We start from the raw sequence: 24,197 nt of genomic DNA on the forward strand, positions 1-24,197 counted from the left end.
TTTGCAACATGTGGGATCTCCCCGGACCAGGGCTCAAACCCGTGTCCCCTGCATTGGCAGGCAGATTCTCGACCACTGTGCCTCCAGGGAAGTCCCCCCATACATACTTAATATGTTAGATGGTGCACATTTCTGTGCCTTAACGGAAAGGAGTTGGCAGGGAAAGAGAGTGGGCTGCGTGAGCCAAACAGGATGTGATCATAAAAAGCCTCACAGCAAAGGTTGAGGCAAAACAACAATAACAACAAGTGTTTAAATAAAAAGATTTATGAAGTCAAAAGGCACAGCTGTCTGGACCGTGAGCTATGAGGCAGGTCATCTCAGAGATTCCAGTAGCCCCTAGGAGCATCCCTGTATTCCAGGAGAATCCAGTCACTAGTACAGCAATTCTGAAGGATCTAGGAAAAAAAATGTCAGGCCATTCCCATTGCCTGATACTCCCATCTGTACTTACCAACATTTTTTAAGCCTTGCCAGTTTTAAATTCTTGACAGTTCACAAATATCTTTTTGTGCTTTTGATTTTTGGTCCTTTTCTTATAATTCATGTGTGCCTTGGGCAGTTGCAGTCATTCTTAAATGGCTTATTTTAAGTAGATGTGCCTTGTCCCTGTGTATTAATTCTGCTTGTCAGTTCCTTGTCATAGATTTCAGTTAAGATTTAAGGCCTAGAGTAAGAAAAAAATTAGTAAGCATAATAACTTAAAACAAATCTAGAAATAAACTCTATGTCATTTAGTTGGATAAAAAACTATGTCCTTTGTCTTTTATTAAGTAGTTACAGACATAGAAGTGTAGTTTATATTATAACTTGTGCTCTTGTCTCTAGAATACTACTAATTGGAAAATAAAATACAATAGGAGATGAGATTTGATGTAACTGCCTTTCCCTTAATGAACTAGGAATGGTTGTTTTTAAGAACTGATAATTTCCCAATAACAGACATTCATGCAAAATATAATAACACATCTTTGTCCCAGACCATACTTTTCTATTAACTCTTTTTATGGTGTTAATAACCTCTTGACCCAAAACAAATTGAAAAGGAACATTTAATACTAGAATTTAATTCTAACTAGAAACCTGCAAATGTCTTAGGCCTTTTTTCACTGCAGTGTTTTATCTTAATTTCAGTTCTCAGTTTGATTACATATTGTATTTTTCGGTGTCGTGTTTTAATATTAGCTGTTTACTAAAATATGAGCCTAACATTGATTTCTTGGAATTTACTGATGGAAGTATCTGTGAGGCTGTTACACCTTCTAATCCAGGATCCTCTGTGCACTGAGGTGTGTAGGACACTGGTTAAAGCACAAAAGAAAGAATCTTGTTTTCTAAACCTGGCCATTCAGAGTGTATCTTCACCATTTCTCATGGTCACAAGGGTCCACAGTTTAGGGTATGAACTCAAAGGGGAGACTGGAGAGGGCTCGTATTCCTCTTCTTGGATTCTCCTTGACGACCATTTAAAATCTACTTCCTCAAACTTCTAACTTTTTCACCCACCTTGAAGCTCCTTAAGTACTGGCAGACAACCTACCTGCTGCTTCTCGGGAAAAATAGAATCTGTTACGCAGGAACTTCTCACTGTCCTCGCATCAGATCTACTTCCCTTGCTCCTCCTCTTCTCCTTCCTCCTGAACCCAGTCCCTGGGCCGTGCTGTAGCTCCCACCTCCTCCCATAGTTTCACAGCCTTGGGCCTTTTTTTTTTTTTTTTTGCGGTACGCGGGCCTCTCACTGCTGTGGCCTCTCCCGTTGCGGAGCACAGGCTCTGGACGCGCAAGCTCAGCGGCCATGGCTCACGGGCCCAGCCGCTCCGCGGCATATGGGATCTTCCCGGACCGGGGCACGAACCCGTGTCCCCTGCATCGGCAGGCGGACTCTCAACCACTGCGCCACCAGGGAAGCCCACTCTAGGTGATTTTAATTCCACCCCTTCTTCCCCTGCCATCTCATAGTCCTAAGGAGAAGCACTAACTTGGAGCATCTTTTTTTGTTGTTTGTTTTTAATATACTTCTAGTTTTTTTTTTTTTTTTTTTTTTTTGGCTCTGCCAAGTGGCATGCAGGATCTTAGTTCCCTGACCAGGATTGAACCTGTGCCCCCTGCATTGGAAGTGTGGAATCTTAACCACTGGACTGCCAGGGAAGTCCCCCAAAGCTTCTAGTTCTTGATTCTACATAGTTTAGGTGCCGTATAATCAAAGCATTGCTGGATTTACATATTGATTACTTAGTACAAATCGTATCCTCACGTGTTGCCATTTATTTAACCTGGCTCTGCAGTTAGCCGTTAACAGGAGGCTTCAGGAACAGTGTTACTCTTGTGCATTTAGCCCGAAAGACATGTACTTCTGTGCTCTTGGGCGGATAGTTCTCCTCTCCCTGGGAAGACTGTGCTCTGAGATGAAGAGAGCAGCTCTCCTGTGCTGTACCGGGACGGGGTGGGTACCTAGCCGTCCAGATGGGTCAAGTGTCATTGGAGTCACAGACCCAGAACGTACCCAGAAGGGATACATCGTGGAGGAAGAAGTGGGGGTCACTCTAGGAGATCCGAAACAGTTGGTCTGTGCAGGGTCTTTGCATTAGACAGAACTTGGTTGGAATCCTGGTGCTGTCGTCAGTAGCTGTTTGCTCTTAGACAAGTTACGTAACTTCCCTGTACCTTCTGTTCCTTCTCTGTAAAATAGGAATAGCGGTATCTACTTCATGGGGTCATAATACGGATTAAATTAGATAATGTGCGTAAGTTGGTGATCCTGTTGCTTGGCCCAGATGAATCCCTCCTTGCCAACTGTGGTTTCTTCTCTTTGCCCCTCTTCCTCCTGATGAGGATAGTATGTTGTCAAGGGAAGTATCGACACAGCACATGCATTGAGTTAATGAAGAGGAACCCGCACGGGTTTTAGTATTTATAATTTTGCCAATTTACACTGAGTCCTTGGGCAAATGCTTCACTTCTCTCTGCCTCCATTTAAATAAGCTACCAGTGAGGGGATAAGACGTAAGGACTTCTGCAGTCTTTTAGAGCTACAACGGCCTGTGATTTTATATTTGGTGTTTTCATTGTCTGTGTGTATTATTCCAACAATAAGGACTTGTAATACGGTGTTTTTTAATGATGATATTGAAGTTGACACCTCAGTTGCATTTCATAAACAGTTCTTTGAAGAAAGAATTCACCAGAAGAGGTTCATCATCTTATAAACCTTATTGAGCAGGTTTTGAAAATTAAATGCATTCCATGTTCCGTAAATGCACAAAGGTGTTCATTTTTTACTTTTTTATGACCTCTCTCTGTCTGCTGCATATATTTACCTAATACATTACCAGTGACATGGAAATTCTATCAGATTCAGGAATCTTCCAGGACCTTGAGCTTATTATCAGGACCTAGAACTGGCTTTACTAGTTTTTGGAAACCCATTCCACACTGGAGTACCAGCACACATGACTCCAGAGGTGGCTACTTCTGTGACATTTTTCCAGCATTGTGTATTCAGAATCACAACTGGAAATATTGTTTGTCTTCTGTATCCAGAGCCTCACGTACTTTTTTTTACCCCATTCAGTTCTTCAGCTTTGACTTGCTTTCCCAAATTTGGTTTGTGGAGTACATGTCTCATGACTCTCAAGAGCTTTAGGGTGAGAGAATGAAATATTCCAGCCAAAGCCACAGTATCGATCATTGTGTTGCATGCAAGTAGATCTTGAAAATCTTGACTCTGGGCAACAATTTACTTTTCTTATTCGCTTATTTTTACAAAAGAAGGGTGGTAGAAAGAACATCTCTTAAAAGAAGTTAGGATTTTTCTTTGTTTTAGAGAGCTGTTAATCATAGTATCTTATGAGAAAAGCAATCTCTAAATCTATAGACACTTTTGGGGAGGAATCACATAACCCATAATCTGTGCTTTCTGTTTTGAGGGTTGTTTATAAAAGAAAAAATCTGGAGATACTTACGACAGCTGTATGCTTTTATTTTATTATTATTATTTTTTAATGCTATGATTCTTCAGAACTTCAAATACTATTGACAAAAATGTGTGTGTTTTATCTCTTGCAGGTTATTTGACTACCTCATGTTTTAGCTCATCTCTGTTTTAGTCTTACAAGATTAATTAGTTGCCTTAGTGGATGAAAACTGTTCTTGAACATTTTGTGGCTTTTTTAGATTAAAAGGTTGCTGTATAATTTTATATTAAGTGTTTGACTGTACATATAATTATCTTAAGAGTTATTTTCAGGCCACTCATGTGCAGTGTTGAACATCTTTCCAGTACTCAAAAAATAATTGCTTAGATATGTTCGTTAACAATTATTTTTTAAGTGCCTTTGAATAGCATGACATATAAAGGGAAATCTACTTCATGGCTTCTAGATAGGAGATATTGTCTTTAAACACTTGGATTCTTACTCAGTTCATAATTCCTATACATGAAAGCTTCACTAACATAGTTTTCTATGTCTACAGCAGTGCTTTTTCCAGAAAACTTAACAAGTTGCCAGCAGCCACAAAATTAGGAATCTGTTTTCCTTTTAGGTGGGAGCTGGAAAGAAAGAGGACAATTTTAGGTAGAGAAAAGTAGAATGCTTTAGATGAGAGTTCCTGCTAACACGGGGAGGCAGAAGGTAGAGCCAGTGGTCACCCTGTTTTGGATGCTGTTTAAAACTGATGCAGTGTGAGCCCCTCCACCCCTTGGATTAGCATCCTCGTGCACACAGCCTTTCCCAGAGTGGCTGAGTTCTCTGAGTCCTACCAGGGACCCCTCCACCAGCACAGCCCCGCTTGTTGTTCCCACTGGCAGTGGCAAGCTGAAGGTTAGGCTATGACCTCCGTTTCTCTTCCTCAGTGTAACTCCGGTAGGAGGGATGAGACGGGATAGACAGGAGAGACCACATCTCTGCTGGTTGTGCCGTTGTATTGATTAAGCATCTACAATGTAATCCATCCTGGGTTTCTCGTATAACCACTCTCACTACTCCTGAAAACCTCGTTACAAGTCAAAACATTTATTATCAGGTTTTTAAATGTGACATCACTATGCCAGCCACTTCTCTGCTGTGTGTGTTTTGTTAAATTTTGCATTATTCTGACTAATTTGCAGTCGTGGTATTTGAATTCCATTTTCATTTGTCAGTTATCTTTTATAATAGTCTTCCAAATTATTATTTTTCTGGTACGTGAAAAAATTGTTCTTTCTTTTTTTTTTTTTAATTGGGGAATTTTCTGTTTCTGTAATGTTTGAATTTTTTTTTTTTTTTTTTTTTGCGGTACATGGGCCTCTCACTGTTGTGGCCTCTCCCGTTGCGGAGCACAGGCTCCGGACGCGCAGGCTCAACGGCCATGGCTCACAGGCCCAGCCGCTCCGCGGCATGTGGGGTCTTCCCGGACCGGGGCACGAACCCGTGTCCCCTGCATCGGCAGGCGGACTCTCAACCACTGCGCCACCAGGGAAGCCCTGAATTTTTAACAATGAATATGTATTATGAGTATGTGAGCAGAAAAATTAATAAATGCTCTAAGGAATATGTCATGATGTATGCAAAGACTTGACTATAAGGGTGTTTGCTTAAGTATTGTTTATAAGAGCAAAAAATCTGAAACCTTAAATATCCAATAATAGAAAGATGATTGAATACATTATTTACGACCATGCAATGGAAGATTGTACAGCCATTAAAAATTGTGCTACAGACCTGTATTTATTAATTTGGAAAGATGTCTATGATATATCAAAGGGAAAAAAGCAGGTTATAAAATAATACGTGCCACATATAATCACACATTTTTTTTTTTTTACAAAACAGTAGAATGGTTGATAGTTTCAAAAGCCCTCCCATGAGAAAAATACCTGGATTCTAAATAAATTACAACAGCATTTGTTGTAACTTTTTGACTTTTGTTTTTGAATAATTTAAAACTTACAGAAATAGTACACAAAACTCCTGTTTACTCTTCATTCAGATTCCCCAATTATAAAACTCTACCCCGTTTATCTTTTTGCCTTCCCTCTCTCTCTCTCTGTCTCTCTCTTTGTGTGTATGCAGATAGATATCAATAGATAGATTGATAGAGATATAGATATAATTTTTCTTCGAATTATTTGAGATTAAGTTGCAGAGCTCTTGATCCATTACTATTAAATACTTAAGTGTGTATTTCCTAAAAACAAGGACGCTCTTATATGAAGCCACAGTACACCATCAAAGTCCAGAAATTAGCACTATCATACTACAATTAAATCCACTGAATTTGTTCAGGTTTTTCAGATTATCCTAGTAATGTTTTAATTAGGTCCAAATTCAATTGTTACATGTCTCTTTAGGCTTCTTCAATCTGGAATAGTCCTCAATCTTTCCTTGTGTTTGAAGAATAGAGGTCTATTACTTTGTAAAGTGTACCTCAGTTCGGGTGTGTTGCATGTTTTCTCATGATTAGATTCAAGTTAGGTATTTTTGACAGGAATAACACTGAACTTTTGCTCTGTTCTTCTCAGTGCATTATTTCAGGAGTCCCAACATGTTGATTTGTCCCATTATTGATGATGTTACTTTTTTACTTGGCTAATATGGTTTCTGCCGAGTTTCTCCATTGTAAAATTAATAAGTATTTTGTATTTTAATAGGTAATTAACATCCATTATGAATGGAGATATTTTGAGACCATGTTAATATCCTGTTCCTTATCTAACTTTTACTCAGTTGTTTTAGTGTTCATTGATGATTTTTCAGTTATTGCTCCGATAGTTGCCAAATGGTGATTTTCTAATTCCATCATTTCTTCTATACTTATTAGTTAGCATTACCTTCTCCTCCCTCCCTTTCTTCCTCTCTGTAAGAACTCATGGATGCCTGTTTTACTCAGTTGGTTATAATCCATTACTGTCATTATTTATTTTGGTACTCAGATTGTCCCAGATTTGGCAAGTGGCAGCTGCTTCAGACTGGCTCCTCTGTCCTCTTGACATGTTTCCATTTTTCTCCAAGACCTTCCTTGTAATTCTTATACAAGATATTTCCTGCTTATTTTCAGCTTTCTCTGCCCCAGGCTTGGAATCGGCCATTTTCCCAAGGAGCTCTGCTTCCTTTTATTGAAGGCTGGTATTTAGAAACCAAGATCTGGGTGCTAGGTGTACTCATTGCTACAGGGTTGTTGTTTCTAGGCCTTCTCAGTAGAAAGCTCTACAAAATATGTGAATGTATACAGTACACATACAAACACGCATACATCTGTCTGTATCTCTCTATCTATCTATCTGTCTTAGAAACATGAGTTCACGTGGATAACTTCCATTACAAGCCAACAGCACATGGTTTATTCTTGCCCTCTCCTTTTCTATATTTATGCCTCTTTTTCTTGTCAGTGAGAAATTTTCATCAGTATAGTTACTTATTTGCTCAATTCCCTTGTATGTAACAATCTCTTGACCGTGCAGGCTGTCTCCCTGGCCCAGTACTGCGTACTCAGGCTGGCTGTGCTTACCAAGTTTTCCAGAATTCCCAACCCTCACTGGTAAGAGCATCCCTCAATGTGTAGAAAACACTTTGAGAATTTTTGAAGGAAGATGCTTTGAAAACTTGGAGGATTTTTAATTCTTTTGGGTAATGATTCCTAATGAGGAATTTTTTGGAAGGAGGATCTCTTGAACTTATTACTTCACTTGTAATTTCCTCCACATACATAGTCCTGTAGCAATTATATAAATCTACATCCTGCTGCTGTCCTTCCCTGCAGATGTAGGAGGAAACCCACCCATTAGTTTTTCCATTGTTTTGCTTATTCATATTGAAAGGAAAGTGAAAGTTGAGTATGATAAAGGACATTATGATTTGAGATTGACTAGGTTACATTTCAGCCATCAAGTTGCTTTGATTTGCATATGGCATTTATCTAGTTTCCAGGGTGACTATTACTGCAATGCCAGGTGTTCAAAACTACCTGTGCTTCTTGTGGCTTCCATGGTGTGTGTTGGAGTGAAATGGTTTATTTATTTATTTATTTTGTAAATAAGATCTGTAAATTCTCAGTATATTTTTATAAGTATTAGGACAGTACTTGCTTTGGTTTGTTTTTTAAAGTTATTTTTGGATTTCAGAAACTACATAAGGAAAAATATAGAAAACTAGTATGGATAATTAAATGCTTAGCAAATGCCTGGTACTCTTCTAGCTACATGTATTCTTCTATTTAATCTTACCCAAAATATGTGAGCAAACTGAAGCCCCCTAAGTAATTTGGGCTTAGAAAAATTGTAATTCCTACAAGTTTACATGACTAGCAAGTAGCCAAAACTGTCTTATACCAGCAGTCTCTGCTATCCAAAGGAGCATGGGCTCTGAGTTAAAACAAACAAAGCTAAAAGAAGTTTGTGATATAGTAAGCTAGACTTCTGCTCTAGTGCCCCAAAGAGGTCGTATCTTATGTTCTTTAGGAAACGTAGATCATGGTGTCCTCTGCTTTTATCAGTCCCTTTGTGCTCTGAACTTGATAAGCACTCAGCAGAAACTGTAACAGCATCACCGTCGCTACCAGCAGCAGGAGAACAAGTGACTGACATTCCCTGATTGTTAACCAGGTGCTGGATACTGTCCTTAGAACTTTTAATGTATGGTAACCTATTTAATGCTCGAAATAACTCCACAAAATATGTGAACCTCTATTATCCCCATTTTACAGATGAGAAAACCAAGGCAACGGTTAAGTAATTTTGTGCAGATCAAACAACAAATTAGTTTAGAACTAGGATCTGAATCCAGGCCGTCAGAGCACCCACACTGTTGCCTACTACACCATACTTCCCCAGTCTTCTGTATGTGTTATACTGGAGTTGTGGGTTAAAAACTAATGAAAACAATTCTGATTAAGCTGAAAAGGGATTTATTAGGAGGATGTAGAGTAGCTCACTGAATCAGTGGGAAGCCTGGAGAACCGCTTACAAAACAAGCAGGACCATGAAAGAGTGGGGAGCTGAGAATAAGCCAGCTGTGCCACAGGAAGAGTCTGCTTACAGGGCCACTGCTGGAGTTGCTTCCACCGGCCAGCACGGGTACCATGCTGCTGGCTGGTGGCCACTGGACTCTTGGATCTGCTGCCATTGCTGATGCTGCAGTACTGATGAAAATCCCTAACTGTTCTTCATCTTTGCATCACTCAGTAAGATTCAAAGGACCAAGGAGAAGCATTCATTTGATGGAGCCCAGGCAACGCTTTAATAAGGCCAGACTTGGTGTGTGCTTCTTGATGTAATTGTCCTGGTATACTCTGGGCAAAATGGTAACAGAAACAAATAACAACTTTCCCAATGTTGATCTTTAAAGATTTAAGTTATTTGCTTAGAAAACCTTGATCCTGTTATTTGGTGAAATAGGTCAGTAAAATGATTTGAGGAGTTGGCCGTTAAAGAATCAGAAGGCACTAGTTCCATATTTGTTAAATCCAATTAAGCTTGAAGTGACCATTTTTGGTTCATTCTGTTTGGATCATGGATTAAAAAGCGTAAACTCCAGGTGGCTGATAATTGAGTCATAAAATACATCTGGTTTTTCTGGTTAATTTTAACTGTAGGTGAAGAAATTCACTGAGTCAAAAGGTAATATGTTTCAGAAAAAGGCTGGTGGTAATTTTGTTCATAAACATGCTCAGGATCAACGTTTTAAGAATTTCGCGGGGGCTTCCCTGGTGGTGCAGTGGTTGAGAGTCCGCCTGCCGATGCAGGGGACACGGGTTCGTGCCCCGGTCCGGGAGGATACCACGTGCCGTGGAGCGGCTGGGCCCGTGGGCCGTGGCCGCTGGGCCTGCGCGTCCGGAGCCTGTGCTCTGCGGCGGGGGAGGCTGCAACAGTGAGAGGCCCGCGTACCGCAAAAAAAAAAAAAAAAAAAAAAAAAAAGAATTTCGCTATACAGGCCAAAGTTCACTTTAACAAATGCTGTGATAAAATATTTTCAAGCCTTATCTGATGGCTCACTGGTTGTAAACACTAATCCGTATAACAAAATTTCGGTGCAGTACAAAGAGTTGGCTGGGTCAGGCCATGCAGCACAATTTGACTTTTATCACACAACACTTAGTGAAAATTCATTTTACTAGAATTCTGAGCTTAATGATTAAACTTTTTGAGTGCTTACAGTAAGACAGGCAATGTGTGAAGTACTGTATATATATCTTCTCTTTTAATCCTCATATAACCCTATAAAATAAATACTGTTATTGACATTTTAAGGATGGAGGTGAGGCTGAGAGAAATAACTTGCCTGAGGTCACACAGGAAGTGACAGAGTTGGGTTTTAAATCCACATTTGTTTCACTCTTAAGCTTGCTTTTGATGGCAACATTGTACTAGGAAGAAAAATCATTAATTAAATCATAAGTTAACTGCACATTAGCCTTTTTTTAAATTTTTAAATTTTATTTTTTTTTTGTACAGCAGGTTCTTATTAGTCATCAATTTTATACACATCAGTGTATACATGTCAATCCCAATCGCCCAGTTCATCATACCACCACCCCCATCCCCCTGCCGCTTTCCCCCCTTGGTGTCCATACGTTTGTTCTCTACATTTGTGTCTCAATTTCTGCCCTGCAAACCAGTTCATCTGTACGATTTTTCTAGTTTCCACATATATGCGTTAATATACGTTATTTGTTTTTCTCTTTCTGACTTAACTTCACTCTGTCTGACAGTCTCTAGATTCATCCACGTCTCAACAAATGACCCTATTTCGTTCCTTTTTATGGCTGAGTAATATTCCATTGTATATATGTACCACATCTTCTTTATCCATTCGTCTGTCGATGGGCGTTTAGGTTGCTTCCATGACCTGGCTATTGTAAATAGTGCTGCAGTGAACATTGGGGTACATGTGACTTTTTGAATTATGGTTTTCTCTGGGTATATGCCCAGTAGTGGGATTGCTGGATCATATGGTAATTCTATTTTTAGTTTTTTAAGGAACCTGCATACTGTTCTCCATAGTGGCTGTATCAATTTACATTCCCACCAACAGTGCAAGAGGGTTCCCTTTTCTCCACACCCTCTCCAGCATTTGTTGTTTGTAGATTTTCCGATGAAGCCCATTCTAACTGGTGTGAGGTGATACCTCATTGTAGTTTTGATTTTCATTTCTCTAATAATTAGTGATGTTGAGCAGCTTTTCATGTGCTTGTTGGCCATCTGTATGTCTTCTTTGGAGAAGTGTCTATTTAGGTCTTCTGCCCATTTTTGGATTGGGTTGTTTGTTTTTTTAATATTGAGCTTCATGAGCTATTTATATATTTTGGAGATTAATTCTTTGTCCGTTGATTCATTTGCAAATATTTTCTCCCATTCTGAGGGTTGTCTTTTCATCTTGGTTATGGTTTCCTTTGCTGTGCAAAAGCTTTGAAGTTTCATTAGGTCCCATTTGTTTATTTTTGTTTTTATTTCCATTACTCTAGCAGGTGGATCAAAAAAGATCTTGCTGTGATTAATGTCAAAGAGTGTTCTTCCTATATTTTCCTCTAAGAGTTTTATAGTGTCTGGTTTTACATTTAGGTCTCTAATCCAGTTTGAGTTTATTTTTGTGTATGGTGTTAGGGAGTGTTCTAATTTCATTCTTTTACATGTAGCTGTCCAGTTTTCCCAGCACCACTTATTGAAGATACTGTCTTTTCTCCATTGTATATCCTTGGCTCCTTTGTCATAGATTAGTTGACCATAAGTGCGTGGGTTTACCTCTGGGCTTTCTGTCTTGTTCCATTGATCTATGTTTCTGTTTTTGTGCCAGTACCATATTGTCTTGATTACTGTAGCTTTGTAATATAGTCTGAAGTCAGGGGTCTGATTCATCCAAGTCTGTTTTTTATCCTCAAGACTGCTTTGGCTATTCGGGGTCTTTTGTGTCTCCATACAAATTTTAAGATTTTTTTTTTTTTTTTTTTTTTGCTGTACGCGGGCCTCTCACTGCTGTGGCCTCTCCCGTTGCGGAGCACAGGCTCCGGACACACAGGCCCCGCGGCCATGGCTCGCGGGCCCAGCTGCTCCGCGGCATGTGGGATCCTCCGGGATCGGGGCACGAACCCGTGTCCCCTGCATCGGCAGGCGGACTCTCAACCACTGCGCCACCAGGGAGGCCCAATTTTAAGATTTTTTGTTCTAGTTCCGTAAAAAAATGCCATTGGTACTTTGATAGAGATTGCATTGAATCTGTAGATTGCTTTGGGTAGTATACTCATTTTCACAATATTGATTCTTCCAATCCAAGAACATGGTATATCTCTCCATCTCTTGGTATCATCTTTAATTTCTTTCATCAGTGTCTTATAGATTTCTGCATAGAGGTCTTTTGTCTCCCTAGTAGGTTTATTCCTAGGTATTTTATTCTTTTTGTTGCCATGGTAAATGGGAGTGTTTCCTTAATTTCTCTTTCAGGTTTTTCATCATGAGTGTATAGGAATGCAAGAGATTTCTGTGCATTAATTTTGTATCCTGCAACTTTACCAAATTCATTGATTAGCTCTAGTAATTTTCTGGGGGCATCTTTAGGATTCTCTATGTAAAGTATCATGTCATCTGCAAACAGTGACAGTTTTCCTTCTTCTTTTCCAATTTGTATTCCTTTTATTTCTTTTTCTTCTCTGATTGCTGTGGCTAGGACTTCCAAAAATATGTAGAATAATAGTGGCGAGAGTGGACATCCTTGTCTCGTTCCTGATCTTAGAGGAAATGCTTTCAGTTTTTCACCATTGAGAATGATGTTGGCTGTGGGTTTGTCATATATGGCCTTTACTATGTTGAGGTAGGTCCCTCTATGCCCACTTTCTGGAGAGTTTTTATCATAAATGGGTGTTGAATTTTGTCAAAAGCTTTTTCTGCATCTGTTGAGGTGATCACATGGTTTTTCTTCTTCAATTTGTTAATACGGTATATCACATTGATTGATTTTCCATATATTGAAGAATCCTTGCATCCCTGGGATAAATCCCACTTGATCATGGTGTATGATCCTTTTAATGTGTTGTTGGATTCTGTTTGCTAGTATTTTGTTGAGAATTTTTACATCTATATTCATCAGTGATATTGGTCTGTAATTTTCTTTTTTTTTAGTATCTTTGTCTGGTTTTGGTATCAGCGTGATGGTGGCCTCATAGAATGAGTTTGGGAGTGTTCCTTCCTCTGCAGTTTTTTGGAAGAGCTTGAGAAGGATGGGTGTTAGCTCTTCTCTAAATGTTTGATAGAATTCACCTGTGAAGCCATCTGGTCCTGGACTTTGGTTTGTTGGAAGATTTTTAATCACAGTTTCAATTTCATTACTTGTGATTGGTCTGTTCATATTTTCTATTTCTTCCTGGTTCAGTCTTGGAAGGTTATACCTTTGTACGAATTTGTCCATTTCTTCCAGGTTGTCCATTTTATTGGCATAGAGTTGCTTGTAGTAGTCTCTTAGGATGCTTTGTATTTCTGTGGTGTCTGTTGTAACTTCTCCTTTTTCATTTCTAATTTATCAATTTGAGTCCTCTCCCTCTTTTTCTTGATGAGCCTGGCTAATGGTTTATCAATTTTGTTTATCTTCTCAAAGAACCAGCTTTTAGTTTTATTGATCTTTGCTATTGTTTTCTTTGTTTCTATTTCATTTATTTCTGCTCTCATCTTTATGATTTCTTTCCTTCTGATAACTTTGGGTTTTGTTTGTTCTTCTTTCTCTAGTTCCTTTAGGTGTAAGGTTAGATTGTTTATTTGAGATTTTTCTTGTTTCTTGAGGTAGGCTTTTATAGCTATAAACTTCCCTCTTAGAACTGCTTTTGCTGCATCCCATAGGTTTTGGGTCATCGAGTTTTCATTGTAATTTGTTTCTAGTTATGTTTTGATTTCCTTGATTTTTTTTTTTCTTTTCACCACAAAGCACAGCATGTGGGATCTTAGTTCCCCGACCAGGGATCAAACCACTGTCCGCTGCCGTGGAGGCACAGAGGCTTAACCATTGGACCACCAGTGAAGTCCCTAGCCTTCGAAGTTTTAGATCAAGAGATTTCCTTGTCATTAGTTCTTAGAGGACAACTTTCTCTTTTTAGATTTGGTAACTCAGTAAATGTCATTCCATCCAAGATTCATACTCTGAGTTAAAAGAATATAAATTGTTATTGCCACATAGTCTTTGGCTGTTTATACCATTCTCACATGTTGTCATATTGGATGTGTGGGTAAGATGATTTTCTCATAATTTATGTGGGACGTACAGGGTAAGGTGGGAGGTGTGGCATCTCAGATGGTCTCTAATACTCAAAACTACTGATTATTAGGGATTTGTGAAAATATTCAATTCTTTCTTTAAAAGCCTGTGGGTACTTCTTGGAGGCAACGAACACTGGACTTTACTGTGCATCTTGTGATAGAATCCTTGCCTTTATTTGTGTTCAGTTTTCACTGTTGAGGTTCAGGTTAAGTTCAAGTTTTCTAGGATTGAGAAGACAAGTTTTGTTTATCTTGTTATAACTTTCATGGTTTCACTGAGTTTGCTGACTTGAGACTAATTTTTTTTTTTTTTTTTATCCAGCCACTTTCAGAGTGCTATATGAAGTTCTAGAAAGCCAAATGTGCTATTGGCGTCAGAGGTTAATAGATTCAAAGCTGCATCTCTGAATTCCTCTACAGCTGGATTTGTGTACATACATCCATCACTACCTGGCCAGGCTCAACACTTTTTAGTCCAATATATAGACACATACCCTGGCAGATAGTGGGGCAAGCTCTTATGTCTTTATTACAATTAGCTGAGCTCTCAGGAAAGGCCTGCTTTATATTCCAACAAGAGAACTTATTTTGTGTGAATGTGAGAATTAATAAGGACCTGAGGATTTTTTCTTTAGTTTGCAAAGTAGCATACCCCTGTGTATCTGGTAGATGGATTTCTTTTTTATTCTAAGTAACCATCATATGGAAGCAGCAAAAACTATTTGTAATTTCCATGTCATTTTAATATTTTAAAAGCTCCATGGCTCAGGACCTTGGGCCAGGGCATAGAAAGAGTTTCATGATAGCAAACTAAGCATTCCTTGTAACAGGATGTGAACTGCAACAGAATGCTTGAGGCAATATTAAATTGGGGTGATTTTTAGAAAGTGACAAATGGTTTATGTTTCCTAAATCTGAGATGGGTTCTACCAGCTCTGAAGGGCTGCCAAGTTATGTTATCACTTGCCTGCTTTGTAACTGCCTCAATTATTTCCTTCCCCAGCCCTATATGATGAGATTCGTCAGTTTCGCAAGGCCTGTGGGGAGGCTCATCTCAAAACCATCTTAGCAACAGGAGAACTTGGATCTCTTACGAATGTCTATAAAGCCAGCATGATAGCAATGATGGCAGGTAAGCCAGGTTTTATATTGAAATGATGGTGTATAGTGAATTGATGTTTTTAGAAGAAATAAGTGAGTCAGAGCATTTGGCTATTAGCTGCAAGTGCTAACCACTTGGAGTTTGTTTTGGTGGGGCGTCAGATACTTTATGAATACATGTGCAGTGGGAAATGTTCGCAAACTTGGCTTTCTTCCACATTTTTTGGTGGCATTTTATCACTGCACTATCCTTGTAAGGCAGTAGATGGCTCTCTTGTTAGTGACTTGCCTTCTGTGTTATTCTTTGATTATTCATTCATCAACATATGTTAGACAGAAATTTCTTTAACTGACTTATTCCTCTGTGTGAATTTAAGGTTTGATTTTTCTCAGAGATCCATATCCATACTGTCTAAGGCAGCCTGTGCTTTGTTTGTGTTAATTTTTTCTTCTTAAATTTAGGGCAGTGTCATCGTTTTTTATATTTTGAAATGTAGCTTGACTTATTCTTTATCTTTACAAACAGCATGTCTAGCCAGTCAGTCATACGCCCAAGCTTGAAACTTGGGAGTCATGCTGGATTGCTTTTTCTCACCTTCATATGAATCAGTGAACAAGTCTTGAGAGTTCTACTTTTTTACCGTATCTAATATGTCCTCGCTCCATTCTGTGTGCTGTTCTCTTAGACCACTGTCATTCCCCACATGGATCACTTCAGCGGTCTCCTAACTAGTTTTCCCTGTCTCTACTTTTGTCCCCTTTCAATCTGTTCTCCACACTGTTGCCAGAATGATCTCTTTAAAATGCCAATTTGGTTGTGGTACTGCTTGCTGAAAATCCTTCAGTGGCTCCTCTTCATTTTCAAGATACAATATAAATTCCTTCAGCCTGACTTTAAAAAAGGATCTTCCCAGGGAATTCCCTGGTGGTCCAGTGGTTAGCACTCCACACTTCCACTGCAAGGGGCCCAGGTTTGATCCCTGATCGGGGAACTAAGATCCTGCAAGCCGTGTGGCACGGCCAAAAAAAGAAATAAAAAAAATAAAAAATGTCTTTCTCAAGACCCTGCCTGTGCCTCTGCCATCACCTCATTTTCACTGCATACCATATGCTCCAGCTCTATGGAATTACCCGCTGTGCTCTGCACGTGGCACCGTCCAATCCTTTGGAGTCTTTGTACCTGCTGTGTCCCTGCCTGGAATGCCTTTTGCCCAAATAACTCTTGAACATCTTTAGATTCAGCATAGTTGTCACTCTTTTCGAGGATATTTCCCCAATACTGCTTCCTCCCCCACCACTTGGTTTATTATCCCCTCTGCATGCCCTCGTAGTGTTCTGTTAAAACCTCTATCAGATAACTTATCATACTATACTGTGACTCAGTATTGGATTTTTTGGGGCCCTACTACTGGCTCCATGTTTGGAAGATACGTGACTTCTCAGGTCTTAAATCTGGGCCTTTGTTGTGGTCACCCTCTAGATTTTTCTGCTCATGTGCTTTTTGAAGACTCAGACGAAGCATCGTTCCCTGGAACTCTACTGAAAATCAGCCAACTAGGCATTAATGAAGCTGTTACTCTGGTCACTGCTGCTATATCCAAAAGATCTCTACTCTGCTTGTTTTATTTAGAGCGAAATCTCTGAAAACCCAAGGATAGGGAAGAGTGGAACACTTTAAAGGGTGGGTCATTAGTTATGTTGGCGTTTCAAAGGCCCCCAGTAATAGAAGATGCTGCAACTCTCAGGAACCTGGGCAAAGCCCATGGGAGTCTCAGGTAGACAAGTAGCCTCCCTTTTCATGCTCCTCACCAGAACAAGGGAGTTAGCCCAGAATGCCGGGATCCAGGTCACAGTGAAAGTATACTCGTTCTGGGCCGGCAGCTAACCCTCTCCTACTCCCTGCACCTACTGCATAGGATAGGAACATGGTATTAGGTCCTCATGCTTGGACACTTCTGTTCCATCCTCCATCCCACCCATCGCAGCCACAGACAGAAATGTGACTAGAAACACACTCTCCCCTGTTCCTGTTGTCTTGTATCCATGTCCACGTCATTGTTTATCTCCTTCATTTCTTCATCTATTACTGTGAGTAATATGACTTTGTCTGTGAAGTGTTTTTACTAGATACTTTAGAATAATATTTCTTCACCTTCACACCAGCCCTGTAGTTGATGAAGAAACTTAAGATGGAGAGACTTGCCTAAGGTTCAAAGCTAATTGATCACATAAGTCATTATTTGAACCCAGGTCTTCTGGCTTCAGGTGTATTGCTTTTTCAGTTGTAACCCAGCTGTCTCCCAAGGCACTGTGCTAGATCTTATCATGAATTAAAGGCACATCTTTGTGAAGTATCATGCACTTCCTGGCCCACAGTTTATGCTTTCTATTTTGTTAAGAGGGTATATAGCATAAATGAAGTATGTTTTGAAAGATTTTTTAAATTAAAAAAATTTATGGACTAAACTCATGTTTCATCCTATTTCTGTAGTATTTTTGAAAACTGTTTTTGTTTTCTTCAAAATCAACTTCACTGAGGTAAATTTACATTCAGTAAAGTTCAAGTGTTAAGTGTACGATATGATGAGTTTTGACAGTTTGTATATTCCATCATACCAGAAATATCCTTTGTTCCCCTTTGCAGTCAGTTCCACTCTTTTTACCTTCTGCTCCAGGTGCAATAGCTGATCTGATTTTATCACCATAGATTAGCTTTGCCAGTTTTAGAACATTATACTTTTATAGTATGTACTCTTTTGTGCTTGTTCCCCTTCCCCTACCCCTGAGGTAATAGCTGTGAGATCTGTCACGTTGTTCTATGTATAAGGAGTTTGCTTAGTGGCTTTTCATTGTACACATATATGAGTTGCTAAATTTTTGGTCTGAAGTGTTTGTAATATTCTCTTATTAGTCTGATGTCTGTAGGGTCTATGGTTATGTCTCCTTTTTTATTCCCGATATTGGTCATTTTTGTTTTCTGTTGTTATTGTTGTTGTTCTTTGTTTCATTTTGGTAGAAAATAGAGTCTTTCTAGGGGTCTGCCAGTTTTATTAGTCTTTTCAAAGAGCTCAAGTTGGTTGATCATACTTTTTAGATCTGATTTGCTTGGTTTCACTTTGGTATACTTTTTCTATTAATTGCTGAGAGGGCTGTTAAAATTTCCAGATATGATTGTGGACTTGTATACTTATCCTTTTAGTTTTGTCAGCTTTTTCTAACTTTATTGTGGAGCTCTGTTGTTAAATATAGACACTTTTAGGATTGATATGTTTACCTGTTGAATTAGCATATTCATCATTATGACATGTCCCTTGTTATCTCTGGTACTAGACCTTTGTCTGAATGTCCACTTTGTCTAATATATATATATATTTTTTGCGGTACGCAGGTCTCTTACTGTTGTGGCCTCTCCCGTTGCGGAGCACAGGCTCCAGACGTGCAGGCTCAGCGGCCATGGCTCACGGGCCCAGCTGCTCCGCGGCATGTGGGATCTTCCCAGACCGGGGCATGAACCCGTGTCCCCTGCATCGGCAGGAGGACTCTCAACCACTGTGCCACCAGGGAAGCCCCCACTTTGTCTAATATTAGTCTAGCCACACCGGCTTTCTTGTGCTTACCATTTGCATGGTATATCTTTTCCCCATCCTTTTATTTTCAACCCATCTGTGGTTATATATTTAAAGTTATCCCTTAGAGACAGATTTTTTAAAAATTCATTGTGGTGATCTCTGCTTTTTAATTGAAATGTTTTGTCCATATACACTTCACATATTTATTGATATGATAAGATTTAACTCTATCGTCTTGCCATTTGCTTCCTCCTTGTTCTGATCTATTTTTGTTCCTCTTTTCCTGCCACCTTTTGGCTTCATCAGATACAGCACTTCATTTTTATTTTTTCTCTTGGCTTTTTATCTTCAGCCTCTTTGTATTTTTCTAGTAGTTGCTCTAGCAAATTACAGTATGCATTCTTAACTTATCACAGTCTACTTAGAATTAACATTACAGATGTACCATAGAGATAGTGCAAGTTTGGGTCCAGACCACTGCAATGAAGCGAATATTGCAATAAAGCAAATCACATGAATATTTTGGTTTCCCAGTTCATATAAAAGTTATGTTTACACTGTACTATAATCTATTAAGTGTACTATAGCATTATATCTTAAAAAACAATATACATACCTTAGTTAAAAAATACTTTATTGCAAAAAATGCTAACCATCATCTGTGCCTTCAAAGAGTTGTAATGTTTTTTGCAGTAGTAACATCAAAGATTTCTGATCACAGATCACTATAACAAATACAATAGTAATGAACATTTTTGAAATATTTCAAGAATTACCAAAATGTGGCACAGAGACACAGAGTGAGCAACTGCGGTTGGAAAAATGGTGCCAATAGACTTGCTTGATGCAGGGTTGCCACACACCTTCAATTTGTAGAAAATGCAATATCTGTAAAGTGTAATAATGCAAAGCGCAATAAAGCAAAGCGCAATAAAATAAGGTATGCCTGTATTCCACTTTACACTTCAAATGGCAGAAATGTAAAAACCTTACAGCAGTTCCATTTACACCCTCATGAGTCCTTTGAATTATTTTAATGTACTTCTTCTTCCAACTGTTTATAAACTATTCCTCAAAATGATGTGATTTTTGTTTTGACAGTCATTTGTCTTTTAAGGAAATTAAAAGGAAAAAAAACTAAGTAAAACTAGTCTTTTACATGTCATTTCCATCTTTTATCCTTCCTGTAGTCTGCTGGTGATTAATTCTCTCAGATTTTGTTCATTGGAAAATGTCTTTATTTCGCTCCCATTTTTCAAGGATGGTTTGCTGAATATAGAGTTTCAGGTTACAGTTTTATTTTTACTTCGGCACTTAACCATATCATTCCATTTCTTGGAATTCTATTTCTTCTTGTTTTCCTATAAGTAATGTTTTATTAAATACCCAGTCAGTATTTTCTCTTTATCTTTGTTTTTCACTAATTTGTCTGTGAGGTGTCTAAGTGTGGGTTTCTTTGTATTCATCCTGCTTGTAGTTTGCTGAGCTTCTTGGATTTGTAGGTTGTTGTTTTAAGACTTCTCTGCCCAACTCTCTTTCCTTCTAGGACCCAAGCACCTGAGTGTTAGATATTGTCTCACAGCTTACTGGCGCCTATTCATTTTAATTTTAATCTTTCTCCCCCACCTCTGTTTTTCTGCTTGGCTAATATACGTGGATCTTTCTTCAAGTTCATTGACCCTTACTTTCCACCTTAAATTTACTTTTATGCCCATCCATTGAAATTTATGCTCCTGAACATTATTAGTTTTAGAATCCATTTATTCTTTTTTAGAATTTTAATTTTTTTGCTATTTCCCATTTTTTCACTCATTGAGATCATTCTTTCTTTAAAATCCTTGAACATATTTGTAACAGCTGATTAAAGTCCTTGTCTGCTTATTTGTATATCTTAATTATCTTAAGGTCTGTATCTTGAGCTGCCAATTTCCCAATGCCTAAAAATACTTGCCTTATATATTTTGCTCAGTTATATAGTTATTTATAGCAGGAGGGCAAGTCTGGTAACATTTCTTCTCTCATGTCTGGAATTCTTCATGGCTTTTGTTTTCCCATTAATTTAGCATCATAAATCTCAAAAGGAAAGGGGTTTGTCATTTACATTCATAATAATTTTCATCTTACAATTTTGATAGCCATTTCGATTATTCTCTCAAACACAATTCTCTAAAGAGAGAAAGGTGGAAATACATAACTACGTTAGTCTAGTATCATACATCATTGTAAGTAAAAACTTAGCCAGGGTGTGTTTACATTTTTGCTCAAATAAGTGATTCATAGCCTACTTTTGGTTTAATCTTGTTTAGGAATCTCTCAAAATGTTTTAGGGGAAGGAGCCATGTTCATAGGAGTTAGAAGACCTGGACTCTTGTTCTATCTTGCAGAATTTGTGACCTTGAACAAATAAATTAATCTGATTATAACTTCAAATGAAGTAATGTATATGACCTTTGGTGTAACTGTAGGAGATAAAAGCTATTGAGCTGGATTACATTCTGTACTGATCCCAAAGCTTACTGTATTAGTAGGATTGTTCAATGAATCTTACGTATGAACTTGTTTTGCTGGCTTTTGACTCTGTCTTAAAAAAGAAAGGTGCAAAAAATATCTGATTCGTTAAGAATCACAATTAGATGTGGCCCAGTTTATTTTTCTTATGGTACAGTTCTTAGCTGTGGTTGTCATTGCTCCTGATTCTTTTACAATGGAAGCTGTAGCAGCCACCTCAGCTCTTCAGACATGTATAAGATCACTTATTCAGCAGCCACAATGATCCAGAACCAAGCCAGGAACCAGAAAAAAATACGTAAATAAATAAAATATTTTGAATAGATGAAATATATGTGATATAATCTATAATACAACAGTAATAATAGGTAACATTTCTTGAGCATTTACTGTGTGACAGGTACTATTTTAAGGGCTTTATATATATTTACATTTAACCTTCACAACAACTCTACGAGGTAGGTACTCTTCTATGTTAAAATAAGAACATCAGTTAAAAGGATATCTTTGCTGCTATTCTGTATGGTCATTTTTGCTATTTGTAAACATTCCAGGTATTTCTGTGTTTGTTATATCATTTTCTGTGTCTGTTGTAGCCTTCTCCCCTCCTGTTAGCTGTTTTTAAAGATTTAAGTGAAATTTTCATACTCTGTCAAATCTATGATCCTTTAAAGGCAGAATTAATTGTTCATACTGTCCTTCTCTTAGGTATGTAATACCAGGAGAATTAATACTGGTATATAAATACCAGTAGCATTTGTCACATAGTATCACCATCAGTTGTTTTACCTCTTAGTTTTTTTTTTTATAAAACTATGAACCTCCTTGAGGCCAAGAATTATCTTACTTATCTGTATTCCCCTGTGATTGCTACCCTGCCTGACATCTAGGAGAGCCTAAGGAAATATTTCAGAATACACTAATGAGTCAGTGAAAATGACAGACAGAGGTAAGGAAGAGTGAAAATAGGCAAAGTGAAATTAGATTAGATTAGGTCTAGATTCATCTTCCCAGATGTGCCACCACCTTGTAGAGTTTGGACATGTTATTTTGAGAGTTTTTATTTTAATTGAACAAAAAGAAAATGTATACCTTTGACAAGGAGATTATATATGCAAAGTATGGCTTAGGCAATCCAAGCAGTGGTATGATGTATAAAAGTTTTGTTAGGATTTTCAGAATGTTCTAGAAGCAAGGAAAAGACCAAGGAGAACTTTTTGCCTTGGCTTTTTGGTCATTTGAAAATGGATCTTACTTTTACATTAGTGGAAATGTGGTGAGAGAAATATAAATAAAGGAGAAGGTGAGGTGGGAATAAACAGTTTGAAGGGAAAATAATCAGGGAAGAGAAACGAGAGCCATATTTTTTTCATCAAACAAGCCAAGAACAAGGTGATAGGAAGTAAGATAGAAAGGGAAACATGCTTATAGAAAAGAGAAGTCAAAAGCTGACCTGCTAAGGGATTTCAGCCCAGCAATGCACACATTAAGAATAATGCTGGAATGTAGAAAAGTGGCTTTATCTTTCAGTAGCCTGGACTGTTTGCACACATGCAACAGCTAACAAGCTCTGCTCTGAAGTTATGCTAGACCTTATCTTTGGAAATAATGCAGGCATGATAAATAAGGTTGGAGTAGAAAAGCACTAAAGATGCAATCATAATGTCATCAGGTTTGAATTGCTGATGAAGATCTGTGGGAAGAGTACTAACATAAAAATATGGGGCTTGAGAAAAGCAGACCTTGAAGGGAATGCAAAATGAGTTTTGAACTTGGCTGGGATTTTGTAACATATAGGAAATGAAAAATGAAAAAAGTAGGAACCAGGGGAGGGAATACTCGAAATTCAACCCAATAAGATCAAAGTAGTACAGAAACAATGAGATGAAGCAAAGAAATAGACAAAAATAGGAGGGAAGCCATTAAGTAAATAAAGGGGAAAAATAGTGGGAAACTTGCTATGACTAAAGGAAACCAAAATCCTAAAAGAATGCTGTGATTAATAGCAAATTAACATCTAAGATTATTTTAAAAACGTTTTAAAAATTTAAAAATATGAATCAAATAGTAGAATAAAAGACTGTGTAGATTTATTTTTCTAAAGATTGTCAGAAGTCACACTGAGTCCTTCATCTTAGGCTGCAAATCTTTGTATTCTCAAGGAGTATTGATCCAGATGGCACATACAGACCCCTGGGGTGTTCCAGCTTGTTTTTTGGGTTTGTTTTTTTGTTTTTTAAGTAAGATCTTTCCTTTCATAGGAAAGCATTTAATTTATGAGAAAGTATGCTTCAGTTGAAAGTTTATCACTGGGGAAAGCATAAGAATATAGATGTGCATTAGGTTAAGAGGTAAAGAATTTAAAGTGTAAATTTATTTACAGTTCCTTAAACTAGCCCTGAAAATTAAACCACTTACAGGGTAAAAACTAATTAACTTGCCATCTCATTCAAGGAGTCAATTTAAATTCAAGGCCCCAAGCAAAAATATCAGGAAGTTTACCTTCACTCACCCATGCCCTCCCCATCCTTTCTTGAGTGCAAAATAAAAAACTGCAGAAGAGAGGAGTTATCATGTTTTCTGGCCTCCCAGCAGTACAGGAACTACTGATGGTGCATTTTGGTCTATGAATGTCATTTTTATAAAAGGTTAAGTCTATACATTTAAGCATAAAGCATTTTCTGTGGCTCTTCATGGATGGGCTTCTGGAGGGGGAAAAAAAAAAGGAAAGCTTGAAAGCTTAGTTTTTTTGTGTTGTATATGCCTGTGTAAAATTTTACTGTGTGAAATTTTTTTAAAAATGTAACCCA

At 38.1% G+C, this 24,197-nt stretch overlaps 1 protein-coding gene across 1 annotated transcript in view; it reads left to right on the plus strand.

Annotated features, from left to right (window-relative positions):
• The window catches only part of DERA (deoxyribose-phosphate aldolase), a 113,598-nt gene that overhangs the window by 41,676 nt on the left and 47,725 nt on the right, over positions 1-24,197 (plus strand). The window contains exon 6 of the mRNA XM_060112765.1: positions 15,213-15,341. Within this exon, the coding sequence (XP_059968748.1) occupies positions 15,213-15,341 (129 nt within the window). The remainder of the gene's footprint in view (positions 1-15,212; positions 15,342-24,197) is intronic.

This window comes from Mesoplodon densirostris, chromosome 11 (assembly GCF_025265405.1).
Source record: "Mesoplodon densirostris isolate mMesDen1 chromosome 11, mMesDen1 primary haplotype, whole genome shotgun sequence".
Taxonomy (NCBI): Eukaryota; Metazoa; Chordata; class Mammalia; order Artiodactyla; family Ziphiidae; genus Mesoplodon; species Mesoplodon densirostris.